The 16956-nt window shown below is 35.1% G+C and overlaps 1 protein-coding gene across 4 annotated transcripts in view; it reads right to left on the bottom strand.

The window, feature by feature from the left end:
• Positions 1-16956, bottom strand: part of cyth1b (cytohesin 1b) — a 195023-nt gene that overhangs the window by 70089 nt on the left and 107978 nt on the right. The window contains 1 exon segment of one of the 4 annotated variants that reach the window (NM_199722.1): positions 3368-3569. The exons of the other annotated variants lie outside the window; for them this stretch is intronic. Within the exon segment in view, the coding sequence (NP_956016.1) occupies positions 3368-3395 (28 nt within the window). The 5' untranslated portion in view covers positions 3396-3569. 4 annotated transcript variants of the gene reach the window in all.

The raw sequence follows: 16956 nt of genomic DNA, 5'->3' as shown, positions 1-16956 counted from the left end.
ACAGTATCTAAGGTTTTCACTAAAATTACTGAGTACAAGAATGAAAGTGAAAGATTGAAGCAGTGTACTGACGCTGTGACATGTTAGCTGATAGATTCAAAAGACCAAAGAGTTGTTAGATAGAGACAAAATTATTTAAATATCACATTTAACAACTATAGTTAGACGTGATCCAGTGGTATAACCTTGGATTGCAATCCTGGCTCGGCATCGTGGTGTCCGACCCAACCCTAGAAACACTGTTTTCTTCATTTCAGGCCAGTAGATGGCGGTGTTGTAAAGAAGCACTTTGCATCAGTGCACACACACTGTTCTGATCTCTGACATTTTTGTTTTGCTTGTCAAGTACAGTGAATAATGGTGTTAATAATAAATGTTTTACTAACAAAATAACTTTTTTTAGTAACGAGTAATCAAATAGTAGTGCTGTCGCCTCACAGCAAGAAGGTCGCTGGGTTGCTGGTTCGAATCTCGGCTCAGTTGGCGTTTATGTGTGGAGTTTGCATGTTCTCCCTGCCTTCGCGTGGGTTTCCTCCGGGTGCTCCGGTTTCCCCCACAGTCCAAAGACATGCGGTACAGGTGAATTGGGTAGGCTAAATTGTCAGTAGTGTATGAGTGTGTGTGTGAATGTGTGTGTGGATGTTTCCCAGCGATGGGTTGCGGCTGGAAGGGCATCCGCTGCATAAAAACTTGCTGGATAAGATGGCGGTTCATTCCGCTGTGGCGACCTGGATTAATAAAGGCACTAAGCCGACAAGAAAATTAATGAATGAATGAGTAATCAAATACATTAGTTACAACGCCGTTACAGACAATATAATTGATAAATAATTTGCAATTTTATCTATTTTTTTCTCTGTTAGCTTACTCTGCTGTGTGTGCAAATAACTGACGATGATTGGCGCATGTTTTTGTAGGGGTGGGACTACCACATAACTGATAATGATTGGCTAAAAACGCAGGTGACAGTTTTAAAGGGGTAGACAGCAGGGGGACCCCTGCGGCCACCTCAATATGATATTGCTGTAGATATTATTCATTTCAATGTAATGATGTAAAATGATGCCATGATTACTTTGTGTAATCTGGAAACATTGTTAAACATTAAAACATGACCTACAAATCACATTTTTAAATGTAAACCCAAAAATAATGCTTACAATTTTTTTTAAACTGTCTTTATATTGGGGGCCAGTTTCTATTTTTCATCTCTGATGAGTTTATTACATCAGTGCTATTTCAGTCCAGAGCATCCTGTTTGTTCCATGTCAGACTGAGGGGCTCTGTCTCACCACATGCATAACTCATCTGAATGAAAAAAGAAGAGAAGCAAAGACTATGCTAATAAAAACTCCATATGAATCAAATCTTCTTTGTGAATTTCTTTCCACTTAAAAAAAGTCCCGTTTATTAATTGCATCATTTCAGTAATCCCCTTTTTTGGGAGTGTCATCCTGATCCTCCTTCAGGGGTGCAGGGAAATGCTTCCCACTAAGAAACACCACGGTAACGGTATCCATGGATTAAACAATCCACAAAAATAGGATAATGGACAGACAGACAAACAGACAGTCAGATAGATAGACAGAAAGACAGACAGACAGACAGTCAGATAGATAGACAGAAAGACAGACAGACAGACAGACAGACAGACAGACAGACAGACAGACAGACAGACAGACAGACAGACAGACAGATAGATAGATAGATAGATAGATAGATAGATAGATTTCTTTGTAAAAACAACCAAAAGAAGTACTATGAGTTAACTGTTGAAGATTAATCAGTTACATGTCATTATAATTTAAGTTGTAAAAGCAAAAATTACCCTGAAATCTATATAAATATTTTCATGTTATGACATCTAATTATGATCACAAAAATGCATTTTACCCAAATATCAGTATGTTGGCATGATGTGATGGTGATGATATTGTGTAATAAATATGATAACTTTATTTATTGATTATTGGCCAATAAAATGGTAAATAATGGAGCAGAATAGCTGTTGGAACAAGTTATTTCGATGAATGATTTAATTGGTCACTCATTAAGACAGTCTTTCAGTCACTTACTAATCTTTTTAATAATCATATTTACTTACTCTTAATAATCATATTTACTTATGAAGTTGATATTTAGCTGCACCATGTTTGTGTTTCGTAATACCTAATTTTTAAGAGGGGGGTCATTAGCCCAACGCTCAACCACCAGCCTGGAAGACCAGGACATACACGTATACTACGGACAATTTAGCCAACCCAATTCACCTATAGCACATGTCTTTAGACTTGTGGGGGAACCCAGAGCAGCTGGAGAAAAACCACGAGAGAACATGCAAACTCCACACAGAAATGCCAACTGACCAAGCTGGGGTTCGAACTACAACCTTCTTGCTTTAAGGTAACAGCGTAGGTATATAAGGTATATATATATTGATAAGAAATTTTAAACATTTAAAGAAGGTTATTGTTTGTTAAACTCAACATAAACACAAACAGGTAAGAGATATTTGTTGAAACATTTAAGATAGAGGTAAAGTTTTATATTGTTTTATATTCGGATATTCAGACATTCTCCTTAATAATATAATTTCAGAAAAGTATTGCAAATTCTAAATTGGGAAATCATATTAGCAGCCAATGACTATCAAAGTACAGCCAAGTTTACAGTCAATTAGATAGTGTTGATGTTGTGTTAAAGTCATACTTATATGCTAATTCTAATTGTATATTCAAATCAGCATTTTAAACAATAGAAAGACAGTTAAATGAACTAATGTGCAAATATAAAACTAAAGAAAGTCTTCTTTGCCTAAATGAACTGATTCCTTACTAAAATAATTTTTTTAAGTGACAAATAAATTATTTTACTTTGACAAAAGAACAAACAAGCAATATAATTAATTGTTAATGTTGGTAATACGTTCATGATGCTTTTTTACTCTATACAGACCAAATTAACAAAATTCCAAGTCTCCCCATATGCTCTCACCAATCCGAATCATCCCATAAGCATCGGTTCACGAATCGAACATGCTCAATAACATGTCATTTGTATAAAAAAATGTTTCAACTCAACTCTTGCTAAGCGCGTGAATCATAAAGTCTGTAAGCGAATCGTTCACATTGGTTTTATTTAACACTTCGATCCATTCAACAACAGGATCCGAGTCAAATGAATGACTCGTTCACAAATCAGGAACCATTTATCCTTTCCGTTCAGCAGACATGACCTGTTGCTATCGATGCCTCTGCTTTCAATAGCGTTTAACAACAACAGACAATAACGTCATGAAGTTTTAACGATTACTATATTTAAACACCTATATCCACTGCAAATATGAAAACTTGTGAGATTCACTCACCGATTTCATCATCTGATTTCAGCACCATGATCACTGCGCTTCACACGAGCTCATGTGCTGATCCTGTGATTCGGAGTAAATGAGCTGCTGGCGGTTTAACAAACCTCACACTTTCACCTGTTCACTCACTGTTTTGAACAACACCATGAACTGAAAAGGTCGTTAGAAAGTATCCACTGTTCCAGAAGAGACCGGATGTCTCTGCGCGAAGCCCTCATGCTCTGCAGAGAGGCGTGGCTTCATGGTGACAAACGGCCAATCAGCACCGATCTTCGATTTTAGTTTTTTTTGCAGCGTGCGTGCAGATGCACACAAATACACACGCGCGCGCTCATATATATATATACCTTTACATACATACAAACACACTCTTCTTCTACATCTAAACATCAATGTAGAGCATGTAAACAGAAGCAAAGACTAAAACAAACATTTCAGTCTGAAATGTTAAACATTATAACAGAATCAACATAACAACCCACTTTTGTGGCTTGATAGTTCTGAGAGCATTCAGGGCGGTTTCTAGGCTGACATATGTGGGAGGAAAGTTTTATGCATCTGAAAAAAGCAGGGTTAAAATCCCGCAAATCTGCCCTTTGTAAGTAACAGCAAAACACTTCTCTATTCTATATATAGCTAAAGATTTATAATGGTAGACTGGCTTTCTATTGCTTGGTTTCATGTGGTGGTAGGCAATTCACTTTGTGTCAAACAACAAACAGACAAAAAGCAATATAGGCTATGCAGTTTGCTTTATTGTGATCAGTATAAAATGTAGATTTATGAATATATTATATTAAGCAAGGATGCATCATTATAATCAAAATGGTAAAGATTTACACTGACACTTATTCTGGTTTATAATGTGTGTGTGTGTGTGTGTGTGTGTGTGTGTGTGTGTGTGTGTGTGTGTGTGTGTGTGTGTGTGTGTGTGTGTGTACTGTAACTACAAAACACAAGTTAAGACACCATGGTAAATATACCCGATAATATGCCAATGTTTTGTTCATGTGGTTCCTGCAATTTTAGGCAATTTTAAAATTCTAATTTCTTGTTTGGAAGACTGTTGGCTCTGGTTCTTCTTATTTTTAGAATTTACTATTGAGTACTTTTTACAGAAACCTTTTTTATGTGATGCCATAGAAGAACATCTTTGGGTTCCTCAAACAACTTTTCAGTTGAACATTCTTAAACCAATCTTTTTTTCTCTTATAGCGTGCAGATAAATGTCTATCTGTATTATCTAAAGAACTAATTTTCCAACCCAAATAACCTTCTGTGGAATAAAAAGTTACCATATATTTTAATTGAATGATCAATGGTAATGAATGAACGACAGAGTGTATAAAAAATGATAAATGTCTACATGAAACCTTCAATCCAAGTTCTTTAGAGTGGATAAATGTTCTTTAGTTGTTTTAAGTTCTTTAGATTATAGAAAGGTTCTTTAGGGAACCCAAAATGGTTCACTTTTTTTAAAAGGTGCATAATTGTGTCCATATTTGGACCTCAAAAGGTACATCCTAGGTACATTTGGATACTAATAAACTGTATACAATTGAAGTCAAAATTATTACTTGTTAATTAATATTAATTAACAATTATTTTTTATGTATTTTTCTGATATTTCGCAAAGATGTTTAAAAGAGCAATTAATTTTTTTCACAGTATTTACTATAAATATATATATATATATATATATATATATATATATATATATATATATATATATATATATATATATATATATATATATATTTTTTTTTTTTTTTTTTTTTTTAGAGAAAGCCTTATTTGTTTAATTTCGGCAAAAAGAATGGCTTTTAATTTTTAAAAAACATTTTAAGGTCTATTAGCTCCCTTATGCAATGTTTTTTTCCCATTGTCTACATAACAAACCACTGTAATACAATAGCTTGTAATTAATTTAGATAAGCCTTTAAATGCCCATTTTAGCTGAATAAGACCTTTAAAAATATCTGGTAATATATTATGTACTGTCATCATGCAAAGATAAAATACATCAGTTATTAGAAATGAGTTATTAAAACTATTATGTTCAGAAATGTGTTGAAAAAGAAATCTTCTCTCCGTTAAACAGAAATTGGGAGGAAATATATACAGGGGGGGCTAATAATTCAGAAGGGCTAATAATTCAACTTCAACTGTACCTCTAGTCTAAGGTATCAGTATGGACTCTTTAGTTACACATGTGCACTTTTTTTTAAAGCTACTGCCACATTGACATCTCCCATTCTGAGTGTAAGAACTGCTTCAGTGGAAGGTATTTTAGTAAATGAATTAATGGCTCTTCTGTGTCACTGCTGAAAAAAACTCTTTTAGAGCCTTTATTTTTAAGTCTTTGAATTATATTTCTGTTATGCCTTAAAACAGGTCTGAGTCCAAAAACGGAAATAATCTCTACGCGTGACAACTAGAAGTCTGTGAAGACCTTTTAACCCCAAATAATCTGACAGATAAAGAAAACATTCAGAATACACTCAGAGCCTCGGGATATTCAAGAGGACACTATCCTTTCAGCAACTCTTAAGAACAGAAGCTTTTTTTTTGTCCTCTCGCCCTCAGGACGACAGTGGTCACATCTTAACCGTGACCAAAGTATGATTATCCTCAATACTGGATGACCGAGCACTACGTGAACAAGCTCTTTGTTTGTATGTTTACTGACCCTTCAAGACTGCCAAAGAACAAATGTGGAACCAATTTGAGACAATAAAAGAACCAGCAAAAATACATCAAAGTTCCCCGACAAAGTGTGAATCTGAGTCGAGCATCAGGCTGCAGCTGGAGATGCGAAACCAATTCATTTTCCAGGTGCAAAAAGGAAACAAACATGGCTTCCGGTATGTGAAATTCCTGAATCTGATGTAACTTTGGCCTGTGTCTGCAGTATTAGAAGCAGAAGGAATAGATCATCTGATGACAGATTGTTTGTGTCGCCTCAGAGAAGAGGGTGCGGACAGCTAATGCCAGATGCTCCTGTTTACAGCACAGCCTAGTGTTTACTAGTAAAATATTATAGTCGTGTGGGCTGAGAAAAGACGTAAAGCAGACCTCGCAACAAGGCATCTTCATCAAAGATAATCAGCCAATAAAACTTGAAGTGATGGTATAATAAAACAGGCTGCTGCTATGGGCAAAACACAGTATTTAGAAAAGAAATCAAAGTGTGGGAAAAGAGAACAATCACAAGCTGCCTTTAACACAAGCTGAGGTACCATAAATGAGCCATCATGTTAATGCATGAGTAACGGAGGCCAGCAAGGGAAGTGCTACGCAAGTACACCTCACTCCCAGTGGCGTAGCGCAAAATGCGGGGGCCCCCCTGCAGGGATCACTGACACGGCTCCCTGATGAAGCGATCACAAACTGAGGGGACGGGGAGATTCGGTGGAGCGACGACGCGAGGAAGCGTTCATAAATTAAGGAGCGGGAAAGGGGGGCGGGGTGGAGCGATGACGCAGGGTAGCGTTTACAAACAAGCGGCGTCAAAGTAGCCGGAAGTTATTCATTTTCAATGAGAACCGGTGGCGAGGAGCAGCGCGGCGCGTCTTCTCCGGTTTGGGCGTCGAGGACGACTCGAAATCAAGTCAGCTTTATGGTAATGAGCTATGACGCGGTTCGGCGGCAAGCACTCAGAATGAAGTAGTCTACCGTTTGAGAGGAGTTTAGAGAACACAAACCTGTGAACTTTGGTTCCGACCACAGTTGTTCCCAGGGGTTTGATAATTTCGGTTGCCGGATTTTCAATTATTGAAAATCGCAACGACGCGGGGCCCCCTAATCACGCCGGGCCCCTCTGCGGTCCGTGCCCTGCGGGCCCGTCCGCTACGCCACTGCTCACTGCGACAGACACTAGAGGCCATGGTCTTTAGCCTCCTTGCTAAGGCTGGTTTATACTTCTGCGTTGAGTGATTGGCATGACCCACGGCATGCCTTGTGCATTGCTGTGCATTTATAGTTCTGCGTGCTGTTTGTGTTATTCTGCAATAACACTCCAGAAAGGCTAGCTGGCAGAGGTTTTTCTGTTCCTCTATGTTGTGTTTCTTCGTTGGTGTTTTGTTTTTTCTGAATGCTACCTTAATGTACAAGCAGTATTGCGGAGATTATTTTGGAAATGTAATAGATTACAGATTACAAATGACCCTATTTAAAATGCAATAAGTAGTGTAACTTTTCAATTACTTAATAAAAGTAAAGTAACTGTTTACATCTGAATACTTTTTAAATACTTTTAAGTTTCTAATGGATATTTTCAACTAAATCTTTTTCAAGCATTTAAACCAAGCAGGTGTGAGCTTACAGTAGCACTGTTACTGTTAGAATTTCAAAATCTTTCATCACTTGAATTAAGATTATATTAATTTAATTTTAAAGTACAGCCACTACAAAACCAGAACTTATAACAAAAAAAAATAGTTTACTTTTGTTACAAAATCTAAATTTTAGTTTGTTGTGCAAGGTGATTTTTGTGGCATTTGCAATAAAAAATATATACTGTACATCTAGCTATTTTTGCATTTTTCATTTTTAAATCAAAGCAACTTAAACCCAAGTCAATCATATCTTTGTGATTATTAAAACTGTAAAACTGATCATTATAAACATTATATATTATTTACTGATAATAATTTGCTGTACCAAACAGAAACAAATGATAGAATATAACAGCAAAAGCTAAAGAATTCAATAAAGCCAGTTGTTACACATCTAAAATACTAGAGTAATTCATAGTAAAGGGGAATATTTAGGAATGAGTATTATTTAAAACTCTTCATTAATAAGTTACACTACATAATGTAGTATTATTAGTAACTAATTAGTAACTAATGAACTAATAGTAGTTACCATAGTATACTTTAGCCTTTACTACAGTAAACTATATATAATATGGTTGGCGACATCACCTACTAGAGCGAGCGGTGGCAGTATCGCACCAAAAAGGTTGTTGTCGTCCACCGAAAACAGGTAGAAGAAATCGTCATTCTCGCCGTCATATGGCTTTATTTTCATCGGCTTGACACCGGCCTCACTACTCTGTGAATGTCAGTGCTGTCACTTATTGATCCGCAATCGGTAAATGTAGCTTGTGTGGACGCTACTGCGCTATTTGCCTAAAAAATAGCTTCGCTACTGAAAAGCTATTTTATTAATAAAATAGCGACGCTACCGCCACACTACTGAGAAGTGTAGTTATAGCGGAATAGCCCCGCTTTAATAAATGGCCTTAGCAGAAGGCATCATGCATATCATAAACAGGCAAAGCAACAGATCCATATTATTCAACATATGCCAGATTTTTAAAGAAAATTTTTAGATGTAACCCCATTTGTAATCTTTAACATTTTCCTAAGTAACTGTAATTTAATTACACATTTTTTCTCAGTAACTGTAACAAATTACAGTTACATTTATTTTGTAATTAAATTATGTAACGCCATTACATGTAACTAGTTACTCCCCAACATTGTGTACATGTAGCTAAAACATGTACCTCATTTTGAGGTAGGAACAGGCAGACGTGCAATAACTTTAACCATAAGGTAAACACAAAACAAACTTTCCACCTGAAGCTCCTTCACGGGACTCGACTTGTAAACACTCGCTCCAAAGGGATAGCGCAGCTCTCGGTCCCGCCCTCACTTATTAGCGCTACCAAGCCGACCAATCACAGAGCTTGCACTATGCATCGTAGCAACGCGCCATAGCGTCAGTCACAGCAAGGGCTATGCGACCACGCGAAGGCTGCACCAGAGTTCGATACCAGCTCAGACCAGGTTGGGTGCAGTAGGACCGGTGGGTTACACATAATGCACACTGTTAAGAAAATTCTATTTATGAAAATGTAAAGAAAAAAAAAAAGATTAAAAGAGACATTTTCGTAACTCGCAATTCATAACTTTTTTTATTTAGTGGCTAATTTGTATAAATTCATACAATCTCATTCATACAATTTAGTATGATTTGATTATTCCCAGTGATGGTTGGGTTTACGAGTGTGGTCAGGTACCACAACTCATTTTTAAAATCAAAAAATTTTTTACACGGCTAAACGAATTCATATGAATTAGATGCTAAACTGACAAAATGTAAAATAATTACTTTCCTCGTAAGATCAGGCTGACAATTTTGCTTATGTTTTTATGTCATATCAACAACATTTGCTATATTCATGGCAACAACGATGATAATTATTCAATACACAATTTACAAACATAATTGTTTCTTTAAAAACCTAATCAAGTCTCTTACTTGGGTTTTTGTCTTGTTTCTAGTACAAAAATTTACATTTCAAAACAAAAACAAGATTAATCTTGTGAAATAATCTTGTTTTCACTTTGAAATGTAAATATTCGGACTAGAAACAAGACAAAAAAATTTAATTAAATAAATAAATCATATATATTCAGTATAAAAATTACAATACAATACAATTATGTAGCACCTGGTCAATATCGGGAGTCAACATTGCATATCTTTGAAACAAAAATCTGTGGTCAATTTTGCCTTACTAAATGCCATTTTCTGTGGTGTCTATTTAACGAAGAACCTCAAAAAATTTACTGTAATCACAGTTTCCATAAAAATGTAGCACAAACAAACAAACACACACACACACACACACACACACACACACACACACACACACACACACACACAAATGAGAAACTACAGGAATAAACTATACAATAGAGGAATACATTTGATTTTATGACACATAAGATATGAGATATAAACTGTGATAATACAGAGACTTGTTTAGTTGAATGACTAAAATAATGTCATAAAACATTGAAAGATGCTTAGTTATTTGTTAAGTTTCAGTTGCCATGGAAATGGTTGCATATTTAGTATTTAATTCTATGCAAAAATAGTTTAGATGTGTGGGTAGATTGAAAACATTCCTGTGATTACACACACACACACACACACACACACACACACACACACACACGAAAGCCATGAAATCCTATAACAAGAATACAACAGATGCAAAATACGGAAGGAAAATACAGCCTGATTTTAACTTTGTTTCATTGACATTCACTGGAAAGTGAGAAGACAAGGATCATTTCAAGATCTGAAGCATTTCCATTGTAATAATAGATTCACTTTTGGGTTTGTGGTCTTATGGTGCGTTCACACTTGTAATTAGCTTTCCTTGGTTCATTTAATTCAGACCAGAAATCAAAGACGCTTTTCTCACTGTGGTTTCGGTGCATGTAAATAAACAAAAAGTCATCAAATGCTTGTCTGTGCATTCAGTCTTGAAGTGACACTGTCATTTAAAGAGATAATTCACCCAAAAATGATAGTAATCTCATACTTTACTTTCCCCATGTGGTTTGAAACCTTTATGACTTTCATTTTTCTGCTGAACACACACACAAAAAATGTTTTTAAATAAGGGGTCAATGGGTCCCAGCAACCAGCATGTTTCATTGTGCCCCTTTGGGATGGCATCACAAAGTGAAATGTCACAGTGACAATTTCAGCATTTATTGATCATGACATTGACACTTCCCTATCCAGCACAGCCATCAAGAACCATGAGCAAAAGTGGATCAAGCGGATCATATCCTCTACTCATTTAACACTGATAAAACAAACGCAGATGCACAAAAATGATTACAATAACACACATGCTCAAGTAAGTCGCAAAAATATCAATCACATTTTCTTTGACCTTAAAGGAAGGCAAATCCAAGCAGAAAATATTGCAAATTGTTGTGGAAAAAGATGATGATGAAATAGCTGTAAATAGCTGTGCAAATGGCATGCAAGGCTTTTAGAGTCACAAATATGCTGAAATAATGCACAAAAATATTTAAGCATTGTAACATTCACCAAACAAATGTTGTGCTAACCAGCCTAAATGAGCAGTCTGAACAAAAGGTTCCATAAAATTATTATATTTTTCCATTGCCTAATGTTAACTAATAGGGCTGCACGATATATGAAAACAATGACATTGAAATATTTTCATTCACTGCGTTATATATTGTGATATAAATGAAATTTCACCTGACTTGAATAACTTGTAAAGAATTCATAATTTTAAATCAACTGAGATGATTCTGTAGTGGAGCATATCTGCATAAAATATAATTTCCACTAAATGACAAGCATATATAAACACATCAGACAAAAGACGCAAATAAAAAATAATTTAAGATTTTCAGGGGAATCAAATAGTATTCAGAAGCAGAAATCAAATAATCACTGTAAAATAATAATAATAATAATAATAATAATAATAATGATAATAATAATAATAACAACATTATTTAATAATTTGACTAAATAATTATGTAATGTTCAATTAATCTTTAAGCTACAAACATTTAATTTATTGTGCCCAAATGGCACAAGTTTGCTTTAAATTCTTATAATCAGGCCTTAAAAACACATGCAAATAATAAAGGTTTACTCTAAGGTTAAAATTTGAAATGACTCCACTATGCTGTAACTGTAATCTCTGGTCAAGTGAAAACCCAACTACATTGCAGATCCCTGTGATGTGAATATTGCAGACTCGCACATTGCGGTATCAATGCTGAAATGATATATTGTGCAGCACTATTACCTTATTGTAAAGTGTTACTTCTAAAAAACAACAAGATTTCCTGTCAAAGACAAGGCTGACAAGTTTGATGACTCTTGAGGATGTTTTATAGACTATTCTGAACATTTTTGTTTCCATCTAAAAGCAATAAATCAGGAACAAGGGTGTTCTGAAGTAACTCGACAGCCCTCCCGTTTTGTGTATCACTTCATTTTTTGTTTGTTTGTTTGTTTGTTTAATTAATTACTTATTTATTTTTACATTTATTTATGTAGAATTTTTTATACATGTCATTTGATTACGGTTATTTTGTCTTGTATCTGGAAGAGAGTAAATAATTCTGATGTAAAATGATAATATAGTAATAGGTTTATAGATATTTTAAATTAAGTGTTTTTTTCTGTTATTTCTCTCTTCAAAAACAATAAAAGAAAACTAGAAAAATTACTGAACAACAATATTTAAACCAGCTAAACAAAGTAAGTAGCATATTTATTCCACTAGAAGGCGCTGCAATTAAACTAAACATTGTTTTAGCAAATATTTAATTAGCATTTTAACCCAAAGATGATTTTAAAGACCTAAAATAAGTCCTAATTATTTAAAACATAATAATTACATTTACACAAAAAAAAAACTGGCAGTGTATTATTCGCATAATGAGCATATCACTAATGGCTATTAACAGCTTTATAATAATATCATTCAAAGCTCTATTATCTCCTATTAAAGCTATTTTGGTAGACATGAATGAGAAAGAGAAAGGGAGATCTGCTCGTTCAAAACATAATCCAGAACAGAAACTGTAATGTTCTCCTGCAGTATATGCACTAGGAATCAGGGCAAAAAAACAATACCCAACAAAAATAATACAATCACTGACCCTGCGGTGACATTGGGGCTCGTGCTATGTAATTTTTCAAAGGCCTCTCGCATTTACAGCGAATTCGGTGCATTCTTTCTTTGCTCTGTAATTTTCTGTCACCTCATGTACTTTCTCCGTTTCTCCTCCTTCATGCTTCACAGAAACAGCAAACAGCTGCTGCTGAAAGTCAGTGCAGAAGGAGACGGTGAAACGCAAGAAAACACTGACAGGTTATTTTTCAGAGAGGACAAAAGGACAGAATGTATACAATATTAATGGAAAACACAAATTGCATTACTACCTTATGCTGCAAGTCACCAAACAAAATAGTCCTGCTAATAAAATGGACTTTTGACCTTATTTTAATACGAATACACAAAGAAAATTCTACATTAAATATATATATATATATATATATATATATATATATATATATATATATATATATATATATATATATATATATATATATATATATTTATACACACACAATCATTCATTTATGTGCTCTCCAGCTGCAATCCATCTCTGGTAAACATCCATACGCTCATTCACACTCGTACACTACAGACAATTTAGCCTACACAATTCACCTGTACTGCATGTCTTTGCACTCTAGGGGAAACCTAAGCACCCAGAGGAAACCCACGCGGATGCAGAGAGAACATGCAAACTCCACACAGAAATGCCAACTGACAGAATATAGCAGAATCTAATTGGTAAAGGGTAATGTAGGAATGTAAATTCATTCATTCCTTTTCCTTAAGCAGCAGATGCCCTTCCTGTCGCAACCCAGTTTTGGGAAATGACCATACATAATCACATTTACACACACACACTCATTCACTACAGCCAGTTTAGCTTATTCATGTCTTTGGACAGTAGGTTAAACCGGAGCACTGGAGGAAACCCATGCGAACACGGGGAAACATGCAAACTCCACAACGAAATGCCAACTGACCCAGCTGGGACTCGAACCAGCGACTTTTTTGTTGTGAGGCGAGCAGCCTAAATGTCATCAATAGTTTACTAAATAAAACTTTTTTTTACACAAACACATAACTAAATTCATCTGGTGAAATGGTGAATTTTCACTTATTGTGCTATTTTCAATGTAATTCAAAATAACAAATTATTTTCCTGCACGCCATTTAAAATCTTTTCCCACCACAGAATTTAAAAAACAAAGAAACATTTAAATAAACAAAATAACTAGCTAAATACATGAATGAATGAATGAATGAAAGAATGAATGAAAGAATGAATGAATGAATGAATAGTAAAAGGTAAATTGTATTTTTTTTCACAGTTCTGACATTTTGCCTTGAGTCTCACAATTCTTTTTTGTTTTTGTTTATATCTCAAAATTAACAATGTGCAATTTTACGCAGAATTGCAAATTTTTATCTAAACATTTAACTGTGGAAAGTTAACTCATTCGTTTATTCATTTTACTTCAGCTTAGTCTTTATTTCAGAGGTCGCCTCAGTGGAATGAACCGCCAACTATTCCGTCATATGTTTAACACAGGGGATGCCCTTCCAGCCGCAACCCAGTACTGGGAAACACCCATACACTCTTGCATTCACACATACACACACTCATACACTACATGTATGGCCGATTTAGCTTATTCAACTTGTAGCGCATATCTACTGGCCCAGCCGGGTCTCGAACCAGCGACCTTCTTGCTGTGAGGCGACAGTGCTAAGCACTGGACCACTGTGCCGCCCTGTTACGTAAACTTAGAAATCACTCAGAATTCAAAATCAGAACTCAGAATCACAAAAATGTTTTTAACTTCATTTGTTTAGTCTTTTATTAAGTTAGACCTGAGAAAATTAAGAAATGTCCCCTTTTGTGTAAACATATGTGACTCCACACTCTCCTCCCCGTCAGCCATTGATCAAACAAAACCAAAACCTCCACCCCATGTAACCACCATTGACCGACATCAATGTGCAAGCGGGTTTGAAACAGATCCTCATTTAAAATACTAACCTTTAAATCATGCCACACTACTGATGCACAGTAGAAATGATGCATTTTAAAATGCAAAATTTCAATGAAAACGTGAGCTTTGAGATTTCAGATGATTGCAAAAATGACTCTGAGGAGATGTTTTGATCCAGGTACAAAGTTTAAACGTGCTGGTAGTTTGATCTGTGTACATGAGCAAAATAAAAGTTGCCTTTGAGGTGAAGATATGCATTATCTGAACTCCTGCTCTGCCAAACTGCAGAAACATCTGAGCAGGAGAGCAGACGGCAGAAATGAAATGAGATGAGGATCCTTCGGGAGATGCAGAGCCTTTACTTGATGCTGCTTTACCCAGCAGACACAGCTAAAATACAGACAAGACTGTGCTGATTCTGTATTCTGATGTATGTGTGCGTGTGTGTGTGTGTGTGTGTGTGTGTGTGTGTGTGTGTGTGTGTGTGTGTGTGTGTGTGCGCGCGCAGTTCTAGCACACTGAGTCTTCTGTTCAATGAAAAGCAGATGTGATACTTAATCACAATCCTTAGCGAGACCGTCTGAATATATTTAAATATCATTTCAACCTCATAACCTAAACACTACAATCAAAATGGCTAAAAACTGTAATCTGTAACATCATTCCAAACAAATCTCAGTGCTGTGAAACGATGGCATTAAACTATTTAAAATAAGAAAAGTAAGGAAGCAACAATCCTTATGCATGTATAAATGGATTTTTGTAAAATGAAAACACTTCATGCTTAATGGAATTAACATGATATTATAATATTACAATTTACTAATTAACATTCTAATATTATGCACTGTACAACATGATTGGTTTCTTTAAAAATGCATTCATTCATTCATTTTCCTTCAGCTGAGTTCCTTATTCATCAGGGGTCATCACAGCTGAATGAACCGCCAACTTATATAGCACATGTTTTACTCTGCAGATGCCCTTCCAGCTGCAACCCAGTTCTGGCAAATATCCATACACACTCATTCACATGCAAACTCCACACAGAAATGACAACTGACCCCGCTGGGACTCGAACCAGTTACCTTCATGCTGTGATGCGACAGTGCTAACCACTGAGCCACCGTGTTACCCAATTTAAAAAATGTATTTCACTTAATATTTATAATAATGCACATCGTCCATTTACTTAATTTTAAGGCAATGGGTTTACTTTATTCACTTTTTTTAAAGTAAAGTCAACTTATCGCTTTAAAAGCAACAGGTTTACTCACTTTTTAAATTTAAATCAACTATTCAACTATACACATGCGGCTGCGGCCGGAAGTTGACAAGTATTATTTATATTATTTATTTAATTTAATAAAAACCCTACCCTAATCATCACAGTAATGTAAAAACTGATCTGGATCTGGAGTTTTCCCTATTAGTATAGCTGAATAACCATGAAAATTAGTTATAGTATTTATTAAATTTCACATTAATTGTATTTTATTAACGTCTACCCACACCACAACCCTAAACCCAACCGTCACACTAATGTAAAAACAGATCTGGATCTGGACAGCCTTCTGAGTCTACTAGTAGGTGCAAAAAGCCCCTACTGGCCCACATCTATAAGCTGATAACCACTGATAACTAATCACTGATAACTGTCAACTAATCGCTCTAAAAACTAAAAGGTTTCCTCACCTTTTAAAGTGAAGTCAACTAATCGCTTTAAAAGCAAAGGGTTTACTTATTTTATGTAAAGTCAACAGATCATTTTAAAACTAAAAGGTTTACTCACTTTTTTAATAAGTCAACTAATTGCTTTAAAAGTAATTGGTTTGCTCACTCTCTTAAGTAAAGTCAAGTAATCTATTTAAAACTAACTTTTATTTACTTTAAGGACACTAATCACTTTAAAAGCAACATGTTGGCTCACTTTTTTAAGGAAACTAATTGCTTTAAAACCAATAGGTTTACTCACTTTTTTAAAGTAAAGTCAACAAGTCATTTTAAAACTAACAGGTTTCCTCACTTTAAGTAAAGTCAAATATTCGCATTAAAAGCAAAGGGTTTACTCACTCATTTAAGTAAAGTCAACTAATCACTTTAAAACTAACAGGTTAATTAATCTTTTTAAAGTAAAGTCAGCTAATTGCTTTAAAAGCAACACATTTACTAATAAGTAAAGT

Source organism: Danio rerio, chromosome 12 (assembly GCF_049306965.1).
Source record: "Danio rerio strain Tuebingen ecotype United States chromosome 12, GRCz12tu, whole genome shotgun sequence".
Taxonomy (NCBI): domain Eukaryota; kingdom Metazoa; phylum Chordata; class Actinopteri; order Cypriniformes; family Danionidae; genus Danio; species Danio rerio.
Note: the sequence above shows the minus strand (reverse complement) of the source record. Positions and strands in the feature narration are given on the sequence as shown.